Below are 19,212 nucleotides of genomic sequence, written 5' to 3' on the forward strand. Positions count from 1 at the left end.
ATTCATACATGACTTTTTAATTCTTGAAACTTTTTTTTTACTTCTATGAACAAATATTCAGTGTCTAATTACATCTTCCTGGAGCCACCATATTACAAAGTATAGGCAAATTCTGTGTTTTACCTGATTAACGTTTTGAAGAACACTGCTAACTCTTTGTGGAATAGGCAATGGTTTGAAGTGAGGTATAGACAGATTGTAACCTTGACTGTGTGATATTCTAGCTTTTAGTTCTGGCATTAGGAGCACATTTTCATTACATTCTCCTATATCACATTACTTTGAAGACAGTGGATTTCATGCTTTTTAAATTCCTCTCTTATCAGTACTTGGTAAGAACTAACATTTCATCTTTAAAAGAATGTATCATCCCCCACCTCAAAAAATAAACAAAATCAAAACAAAACAAACTTAGACTGAATTATTAAACAACTTCCCAGATTGACAACATGGCAGGTGCTCAGCCTAAACGTAGATCTATCCTGACTTCGCAGATCACTCTTGCCTTCGATATATGCAAAACATGTGGTTTGGTTATGAATAACCATTGGAATTGTAAATTACTCATTACCCTTCTGCCTAGCATAAGCCATGAACAATTTTATATACATTAAAATTCTATTTCTCAAGTTGATTGCTTTAGTAACTACAATATCAATGTAGTTATTTTAAGCCAATATGTCATCAAATTATAATTTTAGTTATCCTTCTCGGATGTAAAATGTTCTTATCCATTTGTTATTTGAGTTATAATTCCCCATCAATAGAGGAGGTCTTACAATAGCATACTTCTTTTTAAACTTAGTAAGTAGTTTGCTATCCATGGTGCAAGGTGACATTCAGGCATTGAAGTAACTTTGTAGTGTCTGAGTTGCCAGCTTAGAAAGTGATTCATTTAGGGAAGTTTAATTTGGGTATGATTGTGGGAAGTACATGGTGTGGATTTTAAAGGAATGACAGAGAAGTGTTCTTCATCTTTGCAGCACTCATCTCTCAGTGACAGAGTTAGTAGAGAGTTCATGTGTAGGTATGTCCTCTTTTGTTGTATTCACCAAGACGACATTAGGGAAAATACCCTGTGAAGGTCAGACATCTCAATTCCATATGAAGAAAAGGTATTGATACCAAAGAGGAGGAAGGCAGGGACAAGAGTGAGGAAGTGGATGTGGGCCATTCATACTGATTTACTTCCAGTTCATCAAGTAGATGAGAAAGGAGCTTTGTTTTGAAGAAGTAGCATTCTTGAATGTCATGTCTTCCAAAAAAGAAGTACAGAAATATTAACAGAGCAATGCTATTTTGTCCAAATTTTATATAAGAAAAATGCCACATTTTGCATATTTTCATACTTTTATGTTCTTATTTATGTAAATATTGAATTTATTACTTTTTGTAATTTCATATTGAGTACACTTGAAACTGGATAACCTGTGTGTGGGTCTTAGTCCTCAAGAAAACTGTCTTTGACTTCTCAGCAGCCTTTGACTTCTATAATTAGTCATCTAGTGGTGAGATCTTAGGAAATTTCATCAACACAATTGGCATGTCAACTGGTATTGTCATTATGTAGTTCTTGTTCAAGCAACCATGTTGTTGGGATGTCATCAAGTTTGTAGGGTTCCTGTCAAGTCTTGTAGACACTACCTAATAGTGAATATCCTGATCCTCTGGCTCTTACAATCTTTATATTCTTCTGCAGTGATCCTGAATCAGTTACAAGGCTGTGTTGTAGATGTACCAACTAGGGTAGTGTATACTCTCTGCATTTTGACCATCTATGGAGCTCTGCAATAGCCACTGTCTGCTACAAAAAGAAGCTTGGCTTTTGAGGAGTGAGAGTTATAGTTATATTTGTACATAAACATAAGTATTTATATTACAGTTAAATATTATTTTGATTTAGGGAAAGAAGGAATAGTAGGTTCTCCTCTAGGGTCTATGACCACTCCAGCCATAGGAAGTTGGCTTGATTTATAGTATCTATCATGAATTTTCAAGTACTGGGTAGTTTTTTAGTCCAATTAGAGATTTGTTGGCTGCCTTAAGATGTATATGCCACTATTATACCACTATAGATATTTTGCTAATGGAGTCATTGTAAATATAAACAATGTGTTAAAAATTGTGAGGTCTTACTTACTGAAGAAAAATTCAATTCAATATTCCTAACAATAAGCATTATAGTTTTGCATTATTCAGTATTGACAATTCTGGGTTATATAACAACTGAGCATAAAATATTCAGTGAATGTTTGTTGCCTTAAATAGTTATAAAATATGAAGGAAAAGTACTTTTAAACAATGTTAAATCAGGCAAAAATTCTAAAGCCTTCTTATAGTATGTAATAGAAAAAGTAACTATAAATCCCATTGTGAAACAGATCATGACACACATTTATAGAAGTTTCAAAACATTCAGACATCTTAATCCCTCTATCATTATTCTCTTGCTTTCTTTACTAGGTGGTATTTTTGAATATGTGGAGTCTGGCCCAATGGGAGCTGAAGAACTTGCATTCAGATTTGCTGTGAACACAATCAACAGGAACAGAACTCTGCTGCCCAATACCACTTTAACTTATGATACCCAGAAGATCAACCTCTATGACAGCTTTGAAGCATCTAAGAAAGGTAATTAATTACTATATATACTATGGTTTCTAGAAGGCAGATTTCTAGATATGCTTCAGAAAGTTCTTAATTCCCTTCAGTAGTTAATAAATTATTAAGAACATTTATATGGAAGGATTTATCTTTCATATCTGTATGTATTTTATTAGAGAAATATTGATGGAGTTAGCTTTTATAAAATAAATATAGAAAGAAAAACACTTATAAGTGAAATTAAATTTGTGATCTCCATTCATTGTTATTAAAGTTTTTAAAAACTTACTAAAATAAATGATAAAAGATATCTTCCAGGGGACCCAGGTTAAAATATCAGCACCGAAATGGCAATGAACGATTATTTGTAAGTCTAGGTCCAGAGGACCTAACTCCTTGTTCGGGCTTCTCATGATACTGCAAGCAAATGTTATCCAGCTTTACATGTGGAAGAAAGACAATATAAATTAAATAAAATCACTAAAGCAATTTTTAAAAAGGAACCACTAACAAGGCATATATTATGCAAACAGCAGTATCAGTAGTGAGTTTGTTTCATGGGTACATATTTACAAATTGTCACATAGATGATCTTTTCTTATACATATAGATGATATTATAGGATGGCAGGCCCTATGTTTGGCACAATTATAATTTATGTAACAGACATTGTTAGAGTGGACCAACATAATGTTTGTTGTCAACATATACTTTAAAACAATGTTTACCTTTCTATAATGCTCATATTCTTTTACTAGCTACCTTACATTGATAGAAACATAAAATTATTTGTAATTCTAATGTGATGAAATGTTTTTCCAAGCTTATTAATATTAATGACAGTTGATAAGACACAGTGGTGCTCAAGATGAAAGTCTCTTTCTTTTCCCCAGATACTAACTTGTGTTTTTTAAAGCCATATTCTGTTTGCCCTTTGCATTTATATCTTTGTGAATACAAATTAGTTTCCACATTTCAGATCCATGTCATGGTGATAAAAGGTTTAAAAGACTGGAGGGAAAAGGTTAGGCTTGACTGTAAAATGTTCTGTTTGTCACGACAAATGCAAATTAAGTCATTAATTGCAAGAAAAGTATATTTTATTAGTAGTATTGCCCATGATTATTTTCATTATGGAAGGAGAAACTCTGATATTAAAGAAAGCATTCAGACTGAATACTGAATCATCTGGAGTAAGGAAAATGTAGATAAAACATTAGTAGATTTCTTAATAGTAACCTCAAAGGATCAGTGTAAAAATGTAGACTCAAATTTTCCCCACAATAATCAATGTACTACTGGGGAATGTTTGAGCCCAATTCTTAATTGATGAAGTCACTTGGTTTATAAAATGTTATATTTAACAGATTAAACTTCTATTCATGCCCATTTGAAATCTGGCATAGAGCTAGGGAAGCTCAAATTAGTAACTTGCTTTACCAGATTTAAAAGGGTGAATGATCCTTTGCATTTCATTTATTGAACTATTATAGCTTAGATTATAAAGAAATATGTAAAGGAAGAGAGATCCAAAATGGATTTTGAATCTTATAGCATCTCTACAATGTATATGATTATACAGTGCCAATTAATTTTAAAAGAGTAATCAGTTGGAGACATTGAAAAGTATAATCATTTTGTCTGTAAATAAACTAGATGTTAAATAATGGGACTTTTTCTGATGCTCCATTTCTTATATATCTCATAGATTATACTACTTTGCTTCATCAATGGATAATTTGATGTTTTATAATTGAATTATTACTTGATTCATACAATATTTTTAGCTTCTTTTAACTAGGTATGTGGTAGGTACAGTTTTACTATTCTTCCTAACTCCTCTGGGGTTCAGAGTCTGGAGAATGACATCAGTACAGTCAGCAAAGGAAAACTTGTTCTCAAAACATAAATAGGTCAAGTAGTGGTGGCACTCCCCTTTGGGAGGCAGAGGCAGGCAGATCTCTGTGAGTTTGGGACCAGCCTGGTCTACAATAGCTAGTTCAAGGATGGGCTCCAAAGTGACACAGGGAAACCCTGCCTCAAAAAAAAAAAAAAAAATACTAAGTAAAAAGCGATAATAACAAAGACTCTAGTGTTTTTAAAAACATGGGATGATTCCAGCTTTTCTTGGGTTTTGATCTCAAAATACAGGACTTAAAATACAATTTTGAGTGTGAATTCAGAATTCATCTTTCACTGATTTAGAGTTCTTGTCAATATTTGGAAAATAGTAATCAGTATGTTCAAAATCAATTCATTTATATTATATCAAATTCTCAAAGAAAACATAAGTAAGAGGTTTTTACAACTATTTTTTACCTAATTTTAAATGTGTCTGTGCTTAGGAGTTCATTTATCACACATTTTATGCTGAAATTATTCCTTTTACTTTTTTTTCTTTTGCCATTCTCCCTTGACATTATTTATAGAATTATTTGAAGTTTAGTCCTCATGACCAAACTTTCTTTTAATAATCTGAAAATGTTCAGTTACAAGTTTATGAGTTCTCAGCCCTAGACAATGACAATAAGTATTGTCAACTGAGGAAAGCTGAGAACAGGAGAAACATTCTTCCCTGGAGACTACACACCAACTGGCTATCCAAGAAAACATACATAAAAGTAATATTATATAGATCGGGCCAGTTTTATTTATGTATTCTGACACACACACACACACACACACACACACACACACACACACACACACAAATTAAAGTAAAAGGGGCCACAAATCTGAAAGAAAAGGAGAGGAGGGGAACATGGCAAAAGATTTGGAGAGAGGAAAGGGAAGGTAGGGATGATGTCATTATAATATGTAATATGTATAATATATAGAATATGTATATATACATCATTTTAATATGTATATATGTACACATGTATGTGTGAAATTAATGAAATACAGATTTACAGATCTTTACTAGGAAGGAATTTGGGAGATTTGATAGCAGTTTACACCTTCTTTCCCTCTCCTTGGTAATGGATTCCTTTCTCCTCCAGCTTGTGATCAGCTATCACTTGGGGTGGCTGCTATCTTCGGGCCTTCACACAGCTCATCAGCAAATGCGGTGCAGTCCATCTGCAATGCCCTGGGAGTCCCTCACATACAGACCCGCTGGAAGCACCAAGTTTCAGACAACAAGGATTCCTTCTATGTCAGTCTCTACCCAGACTTCTCTTCCCTTAGCCGTGCCATCTTGGATTTGGTGCAGTTTTTCAAGTGGAAAACCGTCACAGTCGTGTATGACGACAGCACTGGTAAGAGCAGGGTCCTCCATGGTTATATTGCACACATTGTTTTCTGGAGTGCATCCCACGTTGTTTCTGTTCTTTTGTGTTTACTTTTATTAGTTTAATTTTGTTGTTGTCTTTTAATTTAGTATTATTATTATCGTCGTTATTGTTGTTATTGTGCTTATATGGAAGAACTAAAAGATATCTGGAATCAAATATCAACACTTATTCCAGAAAAAGAATTTCCAGAGAAAGAATTTTCTTTCTATTTATACAATAAGTGTAAGGAGTTTGAACCATATATTGAAAACTAAGTTATGATGATTATCATGGTATTATTTAAATTAAATTAAATATAACATTTAATGGATTTTAGTAGTTTCAACAGGATAGTTTCATGATACTGTCATGTTATGTACAAATGAAGTACATAGGGAGTAATAAAATCCACATCTTTAAGTAAGTAGTATGCCAAAATTTAAACTTTTGACAATATAAAATGTTGAACAAATGATAGCATTGAAAAATAAAGATTTTTAGGACTGCCTTTGTGTAGACACAATTAGAAACTTAGAAAATAAAATTACAAATAGAATTTAATGAAATACTATCTATGCCACTGTCTGAGAATATTTTAATAAATGTCTCCACAGTGCTCTTCTGTGTTACATTGTTTTAATGACTATTAACAATGGCTTGTTGTTATTTTGAACTATTTAATTTTTTTCACAAAATATAAGAAAGTGAACAGTAAAATGAAACATGTAGTTTTCTGCTGACAGTTATTTTGCAAAGTAAGTGTTATGTTTATCATGATAATTGATTTCATTTCAGGATATTTTTCAGTATTCTAAATACTGCTTTAAATTAGAATGCAAAACATTTTATTTTAGGCCTTTTCACTATGCCTTCAAATTTACATTGAGATTGAAATTCATTTAAATTTAAATTTTCCCCAAAAATGGCAGGAACATGCTTTGTTCCCACTTGCTTTGTATGCTTGCCATGAATAAAACTTTGTGTAGAAATTTATCCACTTTATAATGAAATTATCAATGCAAATGAACAGATAGAAACTCTATTAAGAGAACAAAGAGATCCTAAGTTGAAAAAAATAGTGAAAATACTTTTAAATATATCTTCACTGACTTATTTATATTGTTGAAAAATATAAAATATTTCATTAATTTTAGCTCAACATTTATCAATAAAATCTTTAAAATGCAAAAGTAGTTTTACAGGATCGTTTAAGCTTATTGTGGTTTTTTTTTCCCCCAAATCATTTCCTTCATATGATTGGTTAAACTCTCCTAGAAGTCTATATATTAATAACTCTCCTGGGTTTGCATTGATGAGGAATGCCAGGGGAATCTTCAGATACAAATTAGTTCACTCATGTTTAAGTCCATAAATAGTTATATGCACATGTATAGAAAGTGAATGATGTTATTTCTATATTTTCTCTTGATAACTTTGAGTATACGTTTCCTAAATTGCATGCATACTTAAGTTTAGATATATAAACATTTACATATATATGGATTTATATTTGCATGCTCTACTTTGTATTAATTACTTTCATATTGTTTGTGATTAGAAAGGAATTGGAAAAATATTACAGTGTGAATATACATGTTTCTTCACTTATGTGTAAATGTTCCACTTGAGGGATGAACAAAGAAATAATAGAATTTGTAATAAGTTAATATCCATAATTGGTAAAGATTCATGAGGAATTAGTGTTCTAACCTATAAATAATTTTCTGAAAATTTCCAACTCCAGTATAAATTTAAACAAACAAATACATATAGTCAATTACATTTACAAAGTTGCAAAGAACTTGACCTCAAATTATGTTTATTAAAATAACATTTTAAATTCCTGTCTTAAGCTTTTCATCTAGGCATGATACTGTCATTTGGTACAATGCAATCATGTGTATGGGTAATACTACCACTAGTTTGAGGTTAGTCTGTGCTACATAGCAAATTCAAGGATAGCCTTTAATAAAGAGTAAAATCTTGTCTCAAACTTTACCATTCTCCACTAAAAGAACATGCTTCATCACCTAGTTATCATGAAAGTTTCATAGGTATTTCAGAAGCATTTGCTTTAATAAATAACATATAAATTTATAGAGTAAGTTTGTCTTCAAAGCTGCAAGATAAAATATTATGGATTTTCTATTATATGCAAAATTTATTTGAACACATATTGGTTAGGCACCTGTTGCTTAACAATGGAAATTATGAGTGTGATTCTATGCTAGTCGACAGGATAAAGATTCTACCCTCTTTCTCCTATGTTACTTTATAAACATTTGTTTATTCAAATTTTTGTATTATTTTTAATTAGCTAATTACATTGGTAACAGTTATTTTTACCTTTTTGAAGTTTATGTTTTTCCTTTTGAAGAACTTTGTTTCATTGTTTTACATACTATAAATGATTTATGGGTAAACAGTAAAATCTTTCTGAAACGCCTTCCTTAAGTATATATAATGTTGTTGCATATAATTTGATGCTGCAAATTACTACTTATAGAAATGAAAAAAATTAAACTGTCATAATAGAGTAGAATACAATTTGAAGTAGTGGAAGAAATGCAATTATAATCAGACTGTTGACCGAAAGTGGCCTTTATAATCATACTCGTCAGAATAAATAATATTGACATTATTGTGGATTGATGTATCAATTACTTACTGAAGGATAGACATGTGCTGCTTTTATTTATATGTGCCCTTTTCTAGGACTATTTATTGCATATGCTGTCTGGTATGCTTCGATTTCCTAGTTTTTGGATGTCCACCACCAATGTAATAAGCCAATAAAACCAAATTAATAAATCCAGGTTTAATAAACAAAGCAAAGTAATCCTGGGTGACCATCAGGAGGGTGGGAGAGGAATCGTATAATTTGGCCAGGTCTTATGTAGCCTATAGGTGTGGTCCTGAGCAGCAATGAGGAGGATCTAACTCTTGCCAGGCTTTCTGAGGGGTCAGAGTCTTGGGGAGGCAGGGGAGGCTTCTACCTAATTACCCCCAACTCTTTGAAAATATGGGTTGAGCATCCGTCAGAAGTGTAAAAGGACTTTCTTAACTCACCTGGTCCCTCATCTATTGAGCCCCAAATAAGCACACAGAGTCTTTTATTGATTATAAACTGTTTGGCCAATGGCTCAGTCTCCTTTTTGGCTAACTCTCTTAATTCTCCTAGTCTCCTAGCCCAGCCTATACTTCCTGACTAGATACTGGTTAATAGGTGTTTTAGTCATCAACCAATAAGAAGTACATGTAAACAGAAGGACATCCCCCATCATCCCAGCCTCGTTGGGTATATGGATGCCAGGAGATTGGGTGGGGCATCTACGATAACACTATCACCTTTTTATATTCATTTCTACTTTATTGTATCATCCAGCAAATACCTGATAATTTTATCCAGTTCTTGCCCCCATATGCCAAACAGCTAGATGGTAGATTAAATGTATTTCTGGACTAGGAGAACTTCCTAAAATGATGTTAGCAGGGACTATTTATTTTTTATGATAATTAGCACTTGTTGTCTTGGATGAATGCTTTTAAACACCATGAAAGTCTGTTATAGCTCTGAATTGTGTCCAAAAATGATGGAAATGAATTGGCTTTAGAAACAAAGCTGTGTTTCTGTCAGTCATTTTTGGAACATATGATTCATTTTAAATATAAACTAAAAAAGAAATTGGATAGCTGTCAGCTTGTAAGCAATTCCAGGATAAGTTGTGAATATTTGCTTTAAAATTCCTATGTTTCATCTTTGTTTATAGATCAGCAGTCCATTAACAAAAACTCTGGGCTGGTAAGCAGAAGCCTAGGATTCTATCCCAGGCTTGCTGCTAAATTACTGGAAAACATTGGGAAAAAAAGTAAGAGGCTAGAAATGACTACAGATGAGCTATCATGCATTTGATATTATGTAAATTCTGTCATAAATTATTTTCCTCAGTCTTCAAAAACAATTCTCTGAGTCCCAAAGGAAACAGGTTATCATTTCATCTGGCCAACTTCCTAGCTGGGCCTCCTGTCTAGCAGCAGCCTTACAAACAAATATCTCCCTCAAACCTTCCTTAACTTGGGGCCCACAATCAAGTTCCAGTTGCCATTTCTGGACTGCTCTTATCTCTCTAATCTACCGTCTTGCATGTTGTGCTACTTTTAGGTCAAAAGAGACATCATCTTTCCTAGTGTTTGTTACTAATCTTAGGTGGACTAATTGAATTACCCATTTCAGTTTCAATCTAATCCCATTTTTGTTGATAATTTAGTCTCAACACTTCACTTACAGTATTTTTAATAATGAAATTCTGGTTGATTCCATCCTTACCCTTACTAACTTTTTGGCTCTAAAATGCAGCCAAAACTTTTAAGGAAGTTCTGTAGGTAATCTGAGTTCTCTCCTGACATTAGAATTTGAATACTCCAACTTCTGTCAGTTGACAATGGAACCAGTAAACTTCTTTCAGCTTCTAAACACTTTATTCTGTTCATATGGAAAGCACTAAGTCCAGCCAACTCCTGACCATGGGTTCACATACCTGGGTATGCACATTTTTCAGTCTGACAATCTGGCTTTATTGCCCTCAAAGAAAGGTCCCTCTTTTGATGCCACTGAGAAATGGAGCTAAAGCACATGAATCTATGAACAGAGGCTAGTGTGGGTGCTATGATCTTTGGAGTCATAAAATTCTACATTTAGATAATGGTAAGTGACTTGCTCTCAAAAATCATCTATGGATTTCTAAGTTGAAGATCATGTGTACTCCATAGGGGTGTTGACACAATTCATGAATATGTAATAGCCTCACTGAGCACACATGGTAGATACTATAAACATGTACTAACTGAGAAGCTTTGTGTTACTGTGTGAAGAAGAAAATGTTACTGCTACCATTTTTCTATAGGAAGTCTATATTGCAGTAATTTGCCGAGTTACAGAAGAATATAGATCTTTGTTTTAGACCTAATCAGTCAATTCCAGAACTCAGAGCCTACTCTGTTGAAAAATGTTACAATATGGGATTTGAATTTACTTTTGTTTACTTTTTAAATTCATTTGTCATTATTTTTAACAAGGTTATGGTGTGATCAGAACCATCCATGGCAACGATTTTCTAGTTGCATTGTGGAGAATACTGAATTATATATGGGAATAGGTTGAAAACAAATAAAATAATTTCAGATTGGGAAAAGGACAGTGTTTCATTTAAAACAGAATTTATAGTCAGGCAACAGAGAAGAGATGTCTAATACTTAAAGCCCAAAAATCTAGAATTAGTAAGAAGACTAGGTAAGAAGGGATGGAGAAGCATTAGAGCAATCAAAATGTCTGGTCAGAACAGTATAAAATTAGATTAATGGAAAATGAAGCCAGAAAAGGAGACTAAAGAGGTCCTCAGGACTCTTAAAACTTGTTTGTTTTTGTATGAAGTGACTTCCCACATCATAAATAAATCCTATATCATATCTTTTTTAAATTTACATTTGAAATAAGCTTGTTTTACATGTCAATCCAAGTTCCCTCGCCTACTGTCCTAGTCCCTTTTCCTCCCCACCAATCCTCACCCCATCCCTTTCTGCTACCCAGGGAGGATGAGTCCTTCCATGGGGGAGTCTTCAAAGTCTGTCATATCATTTGAAGCAGGGACCAGACCCTCTCCCATGTGTCTAGGCTGAGGGAGTATCCCTTTATGTGGAATGGGCTCCCAATGTCCATTCATATACTAGGGATAAATACCTATCCACTACCAGAGGCCCCATAGACTTATCAGTCCTTCCTACTAACATCACATTCATGGAATGAGTCAATCCTATCAAAAAGATAGAATTTCTGTGAGTATAAAGAATCCCCATTAGCATGTACCCTACTTTTCATATGGATGTCTTTGTAGTCATGGGAAAATAAGAACAATAACTATTCAAAGAGAGGTGGATTCACAGTTTATGCTGGTGAGTGTGCATGCATGGGAATGGATTTGATGACAATGACTAAAGAGAGGAATATAAACTTGTGTAGTCAGGGGTTGAAAGTCAATCCCTATTTTAGGATTTCAAATACTTAACAATGTAAGCTTTAATTAATTTGTATGATATAATCATCAGGGAGAAAGAAAGAAGCCTATGAGTTGTTTTTTTTTTTTTTTTTTTTTTTTAGGAAAAGTCAATGTTTTATTGCTGGAGTATATTTGTCCCCTGTGTATAGATATATCTGAAGGTATTTTAAGATAGGTTGACAAAATGAAAGTCAATTAATAAAGGGGAATGATTTTGTTTTATCTAAAATCGACATATAAATGGGATACAATACCAAAAAATGATTCAATAAAGTAAGTTAACCTTAAAATATATATTCCTGGAAGATACTAATTTGAATCATTTGGCAATTTTTGTGTTATGTAACATAGAACCAAATCATTTTAGGGAGTGGGGTAATTTAGGACTAAGATGATTATATGTTGTACATTTTAAACTCAAACTATAATTGCTGTTTCTGAAATTCCAAATTCAAATACAATTAGTGGTTACAAAGTTAAACCTAATTATTTTGATATAGTTGATTACATAGTCTGACATAGTACTGTTTCCATACTTGGTTATGCTTAAACTTGGGTTTCTTTTTAATACCAATTATAAAGCATGAAATTACTTATAGTATTATTTCTAGTGTCTGATTACATGATATATTTAGACATATTTTTAGGACAAATTCTTAAACATTTCAGTATTTCTAAAAAGTGTCACACTATGAGACAAAAACAAGATCTCTTATCTATAATAAAAATATTTTGGTCTAAAGAAATATAAAGAGGGTTCAGAAAAGACTTAGTGATCAGTAACTTTCATCTGAGTTGTAGAAAATATTATGTGAAGGACAATAATTCCAGCAATGAGAGCAAGACAATGATATTTTCCTAAGCCTAAGTTTTCCCAGGATTTAAACACACTCAGGGATAAACTGTATTTCCTTGCCTTTCCCTCTTGACCTGTTTTGTTTTCCTCTTTCCCCTTTGGAAGAAAATGGCTTTCATGATCTAAATGATGCACCTGATAGGTTCTTTAGACTGCTGAGTATAAAACGAAGCTCTCCAGCTGGCTGGGAGCTTTCACTCTGTCCCCTTTTATCTCATTCTCATCCATTCATACTCATTTCGTGCTCTTTTTTTGTCTGTACTGATAAAACTTAAACATGAACTCCAGTGGGTACCTGCTGCATACTTACCATATTGTTTGTGCAACAAGTAGTGTAGCCATAGGAGATGAGGCCAGAGAACACTGGAGTGGCTTTACCTTGCTATCCATATATAGTGATTATTCCCTCCAAATCCCAAAGCTTGAGGCTGGAATATATATAGCAGAAGAAAGCCAGTAGAATTTAGGGCTGCAGCTCAGGACCTGGATCCCACACCTACTGTCTGCAAGTGGTCAGAGGTGAAGGCCATACACAGTATTTCTTTAATGTAGCCCACAAAACATGGTTTCAAGATGAGATCTAAGAGCTGCAGATTCCACTCCAGGACTTTGAGTGGACAATGCTCATCTTGGGAAATGACATCACTAACAAAGTGGGAATGATCCCTATAAATAATGCTGTGCTATGCCATAGGATGATGTTTAGGTGACTTCTACATGATGGTGGGCTTGTGTCAAGAAGGAAAGTGTCTTACTAAGGAACTATGACATCATAGTGATTCAAGCTACCCAGGAACTATGACATCACAGTGATCCAAGCTACCCAAATATTATAGTTTTCACTAAGATAATCTACTCAATCATGAAGGTAACTGGTGTGGTTATTGCTTAGTTTGATGATAGTATCAGATAGCTGAAAGTGAGATCCTTCCTACTTGAATGATGTGCCATGATGAGACAAAAAAAAAAAAAAATCTCATACCTTTAACTTTAAACTTCTGTTCTTTAAATGTCTATTCTGATTGAAGGCTTATTTCTAGTCTTCTTTATTTCTCACTTGCTTCCTTCCTCTTCATAAAATATGGGTACTCCTTTCCTCCTTCCATGTACACATGTTACACACTCACAAATCTTTCCTTAATGCCAAAGGTCCAGGCAGCCAGTTCTTCACATTTTCAATAACCTACATATATGTGTAAGCTAACATATAAACCTAGTCATTGAAAATTACAAAACTAATATTTTCCTTTGATTTTCCCTTTTCATCACATTGTCTCAACCTGATCCTTAGTAATAATTCAGGATTTTCCCTTCAGGCATATTTGTCCATGTTCCTTTCCCAGACTTACGAGTTCTGATTATGTTGTAATTTCTTCCTTTGTTTGTTTTGATTTCTTTGGGTTATTACACAAATGATTGTATGGTATCTATTCTGTGTCAGAATTGTTTTTAATGGAGAAGACAGAAAATAACACAAATAAACCTGCCACATGGAGTCCAGCATCCAGATTCTAGCACACACAAACACTCAGCACACACACACACACACACACACACACACACACACACACACATGAATGTCTTATATTGTTTTATATATATAATATATATATTATATATATGTAATACATATGTATATAATATATGATACAGATATATAATTTAGAATATAAATATATATAGACATATAGAGGTAGTATAGAATATAGATTATTTACTACTCACTACAGTAAGTGCTGTAATTAAGAGGAGAATAAAGGCATACAGTAAAGAAAAGTAAAATATCACTCGAGATACTGGAAAGATGACATTTGAACTAATACTTTAATAAATGCTATGTTTATTGTAGAATATACATGAAGATTTCTGAAGGTAGAACCTGCACAAAAATAGCAGTGAATAAAATATGAGGATGAAAGAAAATTACATTTTTAGATGAAGTATTATATGAAAAATAATATGTGGAACTCTAAACCCTGTGGGAGATTTTGTGACACGAATCTTTTTTTATCTGAGATTCTTCACTCATACAATACATCCAGGTTACACTTTCCTTTCCCTTCACTTCTCCATAATTGTTCTCACTTCTCTCAATCCTTGATCCATTCCTTCTCCTTCATTCTTCATTTCTCTTCAAAACAGAACAGGCTTCCAAATAAGACAAGACAAGATAATATGGAAGACAACGCAAAATCCCTCATATTGATATTGGGCAAGGCAACCTAATAGGAAGAAAAGAGTCCCAAAAGTAGGCTAAATAGTCATAGATGCACCTGCTCCCACTGTTAGGAATCTCATAAAAACACTAAGCCGAGGACCTCATGTAGACACCTGCATGCCTAAGCTTGATGGTGTGAGCCCCGATTACTTGATTCTTTGGGTCATCCTCCTGTCTCAATTTTTGATATCCAAAATGTCTCCCTATATCCCACTCTAGGATTTGACAGCCATCTTCTCACTCTCTTTTTTATGAGAGCAACTTCCTTAACATCCACACATGATCGCATTCTAAGTGGGATCACGCCTTTCATGCATATATATATATATATCCTGCATACATATATATGTATGTATATATATATATATGTATGTATGTATATATATATATATATGTATGTATGTATATATATATATATATATATACATATATATATCCTGCAAACTTACCTATGCCACACATGACAGGATTTAGTTCTGGTGGATTTTATTCCTATACATATACAAAAAAAATATAAGGCAGTTGCATGCACACATATATCACATTTTAAAGCATTTATTCTTTGAGAACTTCATACATTGTAATTTGTTCATATTAAATTCCTTCTCCATCTGAAAGATGTCATCATTGAATATCTACCCTACATAGTACTTTTTTTCACTTTTGATTTTATTTTTGAGATTATAATATATGTTCTTTTTGAGAATTTTGAAAAGATAATATAATTTCTACTCTCCTTTCCCCCACTTTAATCCTACAATATACTCTTCCTTAAACTCAAATTCATGGCCTCGTGTGTGTGTGTGTGTGTGTGTGTGTGTGTGTGTGTGTGTGTAAGTGTGTTTGTTATTACAGTTCATGATAACGTTGTAAAATTGCTGTATTTCAGCATATAAAATACTAGGACATGCCATGGCTCCTAGCTACTGTAGTTCCGTTTTTAGGTTTTTGAGGTTGATAAACTTTCACATTGTTTTTCTTACTGATTATATCAATTTTACATTCTCATTAATGAGAATGTATAGGAATGTATAGGAAAGTTCTCTCTCCTTTGCTTCCCTGACATTTATTAGTATTTGTATTAGGTATTATAACTGGTGTAAGATGATATCTCATCATTGTCTTATTTGAATATCTCTAATGATAAGTGATTGTGATTAACTTTTTCACACGACTGCTGGACACTTGTCTTCTGAGGAATTCCTACTCATATAAATAACATTTATTTTAGTTTAATTGATTTGTGTTTCAGCTTTTGTGTTGTAGAGGTTTATTGTTATTTTGTTACAGAGATAGATTAGTGAGAACCCCTGTATATCATCATATATTTCTTTTTTTCATTGTTGGGATGTAAAACTCATGTTTTAGGTCAAAGAACAACTTGTAGAAGTTGGTTATTTCCTTTGATCATGGGGGTTCTTGGGATTGAATTCAAGCTAAAAAGCTTAGTGGCATCTATACCTGTTGAGACACTTTACTAGTCCTGACATAGAAATTTAATAATAAAAAATTCATGAAATAATTCATGTGTGAATACATTAAGTGCATAAAACCTGTGTGTTATAAACAAAATAATGGTTAACCCTACATGGTAATAAATATACAAATTCCAATAGTCACCTCTTCATGTTGCTATATCACATTCCAAGACCTTAACTTACTATTCTTCAGTAATTACAGTTCTTTAAGCTTACCAATCATTTGATGAAATAAAATGTATTATTTAATATAATGAAATTGCAATGCAAGTACTGGTTCTTGAATTTAATTGGTAACACTGAATAAAATTATGTGAACTGCTGTTAAAACTAGAGTTTTCTCATTCAAACTTTACAAATTAGTATTGTTGGTTTAAGCATATATAAATATGTGTTTACATCTGCAACAGGAAACATAAATTACTAGAGTGGGTATGGGTATTGCTAAATATCTGATTATCTCTACTTTTAAACAGTACTATATTGCAATTATTTAATGTATAAAGTATGGATAAGTAAACATCTTTAGTCAGTGAAATGTGATGATGGTCTTTTGAGCATATATATACCTGGCCTTTATTGTTCCACATTATTCATTCTTGGTAATAGCAATGATAGTGAAAGTTCAAAGCCTTCTAAAGTATTTAGACAAAATAATGAAGCTTACTCATTAAAGAATTGTCTGGTTCTGCATCAGTATTTGTTCTTTGAAAGATAACACGTCTATTAAATTACTATGATTTGTGGAATGGTTGAACTTTACCAGTGTTATTTCTTATTTCAGCCTGCAATGAAATAATTATGAAGGCTTAATTAACTCATTCCTTTTTTTCTTTTATTTCCATTTTGTAGTTTGGCAGGCAAGAGGTGTGGCATGATAACTTTTCCCAAGGTCTTAGGTGATTAAATAACCAAAAATTAATAACATTTGTTCTACAAGATCTTATAAATACAAAAATTGTCACAGTTTCAGAAATAACTAATATTAATATAACACTGTCAATTAATATATCACCTAATGGTGTCATTTATTAAGCCAGCTATGAATTTTTGCCAAAATGAAAATGGTTGGTTTTATAATGATTGAACATTGGCAAAATATTAATTTCTTCTGTAAATACTTATTTTAATTGTCTAAATTCCATACTAAATAAATTCAATTCTGTTAAATGCTCTTTTCTTTGAATTAATTAAAACAGTGACAGTGTGTACATGTTTTGAGATAGGTCAGTGGGTAAAAGCACTTCATTTCATTTCATTTTATTTTGTTATTTGTTTGTTGGTTTAGTTTTGTTTGGTTTCCGAGAGGGTTTCACTATGTATTATTTTGGAGGTTGCCTTGGAACTCACTCTGTAGACCAGGCTGGCCTCGAACTCACCGAGATCTCCTGCCTCTGCCTTCCAAGTGCTGTGATTAAAGGCTGTAAACCACCAATTCCTGGCCTGGTAAAGGCACTTTCTGACCACCCTGACAACATGAACTCAAGACCAAGAAATCATGTAGTGGAAGGAAAACTGACTGCCTAAAGGTTGTTGTGTGCCCTGACCTGTGCCACTAATTCCTCAAATGAGTAAATATAAAATAATTTTTTAAATATTTTCTAGCGTAAAGAAGATTATTTAGCTTATGTAAAGCAGAGATACGTCAAACGTAAATTCAAAAGACTTAGAACTCTATATATTGAATTAACTCTTTATTATTATTTTGTCAAATATTGTAAATAGAATTTTATTTGCTTTCTTGATAATTTTTCCCAAAAGCAAATTGTGAGTGTAGAGCTTCTGATTTGTTAATCAAACATTTAAAAACATCTTCCTTTCCATCTACAGTGAACTTTTTATCCAGTTGAGCTAATTAGGTTGGCATTAAAATGAAAATTAAGTCAGCACTTGAAATCTTAACAGAACCTATTAATTACTCTAGTAATTATACAGTAATAAATGACAAACTCTAATTCTCTTTCTCATAATATGAACAAAGGTCAGAGAGCCAGCTGAATGGCATACCAAGGAATCAAAATGACAAATGGTGCCAATTTTAAAAAATGCCATGAGATGGTATTAGAAGCTTATAAGTATCCCTAATCATGCAGTATTTAAACATACTTTAAGAAGTTTACTATTCAACATGCAAAGAACAAAACAACTGGGAGAGTGCTTAGCTCATAATAGGATAGCTATATTATTCTTCCTGTACCCCCAAAACTCTCAGATATCATGAAAGGGGGATGAGGACTTCATGGAAGAGTCAGAGGAAGAACAAATCTAAGTAACATTCTGTGCATGATAACATAGTTATTTGGCACATGAACTCACTGGGACAGGGACTCATACACAAAGCGTTTCACAAGGCAAAGAAAGCTAAAATGTCAATGCGGATGAAAAGAAAGTGTCTCATGAAGTCCCACCTTATTAAAGGAGCTATTAGCAACTGATGGCTCTGGAGAAAAGGTGGGTTTCTTCAAGAACTCCAGACACCAAGAGGCTATCCATGCTCCAATAGATGACCCTGCACTGATGCACATACAGACATCTAGTGAGTTTCAAGGACATAAAGAAAGCACATGAAGTTAGGAGGGAATGTGGTAAAAGGAATGGGATGCATTAGAGGGTGGGGATGCTGGAGACTTTTGATCAATACACGTTATATGCTCATATGAATGTTAAGTAACATGTTAAAACAACTCTAAGCATAAACAGAACCACCACAAATAATATAATAAGGAAG

At 33.0% G+C, this 19,212-nt stretch overlaps 1 protein-coding gene across 1 annotated transcript; it reads left to right on the top strand.

The window, feature by feature from the left end:
* Nucleotides 1-449: 449 nt before the first annotated feature.
* Nucleotides 450-5,885, top strand: LOC127215310 (glutamate receptor ionotropic, kainate 2-like; the record flags this gene model as incomplete). Its single annotated transcript, XM_051175681.1, has 3 exons — nucleotides 450-528; nucleotides 2,464-2,631; nucleotides 5,607-5,885. Coding segments are annotated over exons 1-3 (526 nt in total), but the record flags the coding sequence as incomplete, so codon positions are not given.
* Nucleotides 5,886-19,212: the final 13,327 nt, after the last annotated feature.

Source organism: Phodopus roborovskii, unplaced genomic scaffold (genome assembly GCF_943737965.1).
Source record: "Phodopus roborovskii unplaced genomic scaffold, PHOROB, whole genome shotgun sequence".
Taxonomy (NCBI): Eukaryota; Metazoa; Chordata; class Mammalia; order Rodentia; family Cricetidae; genus Phodopus; species Phodopus roborovskii.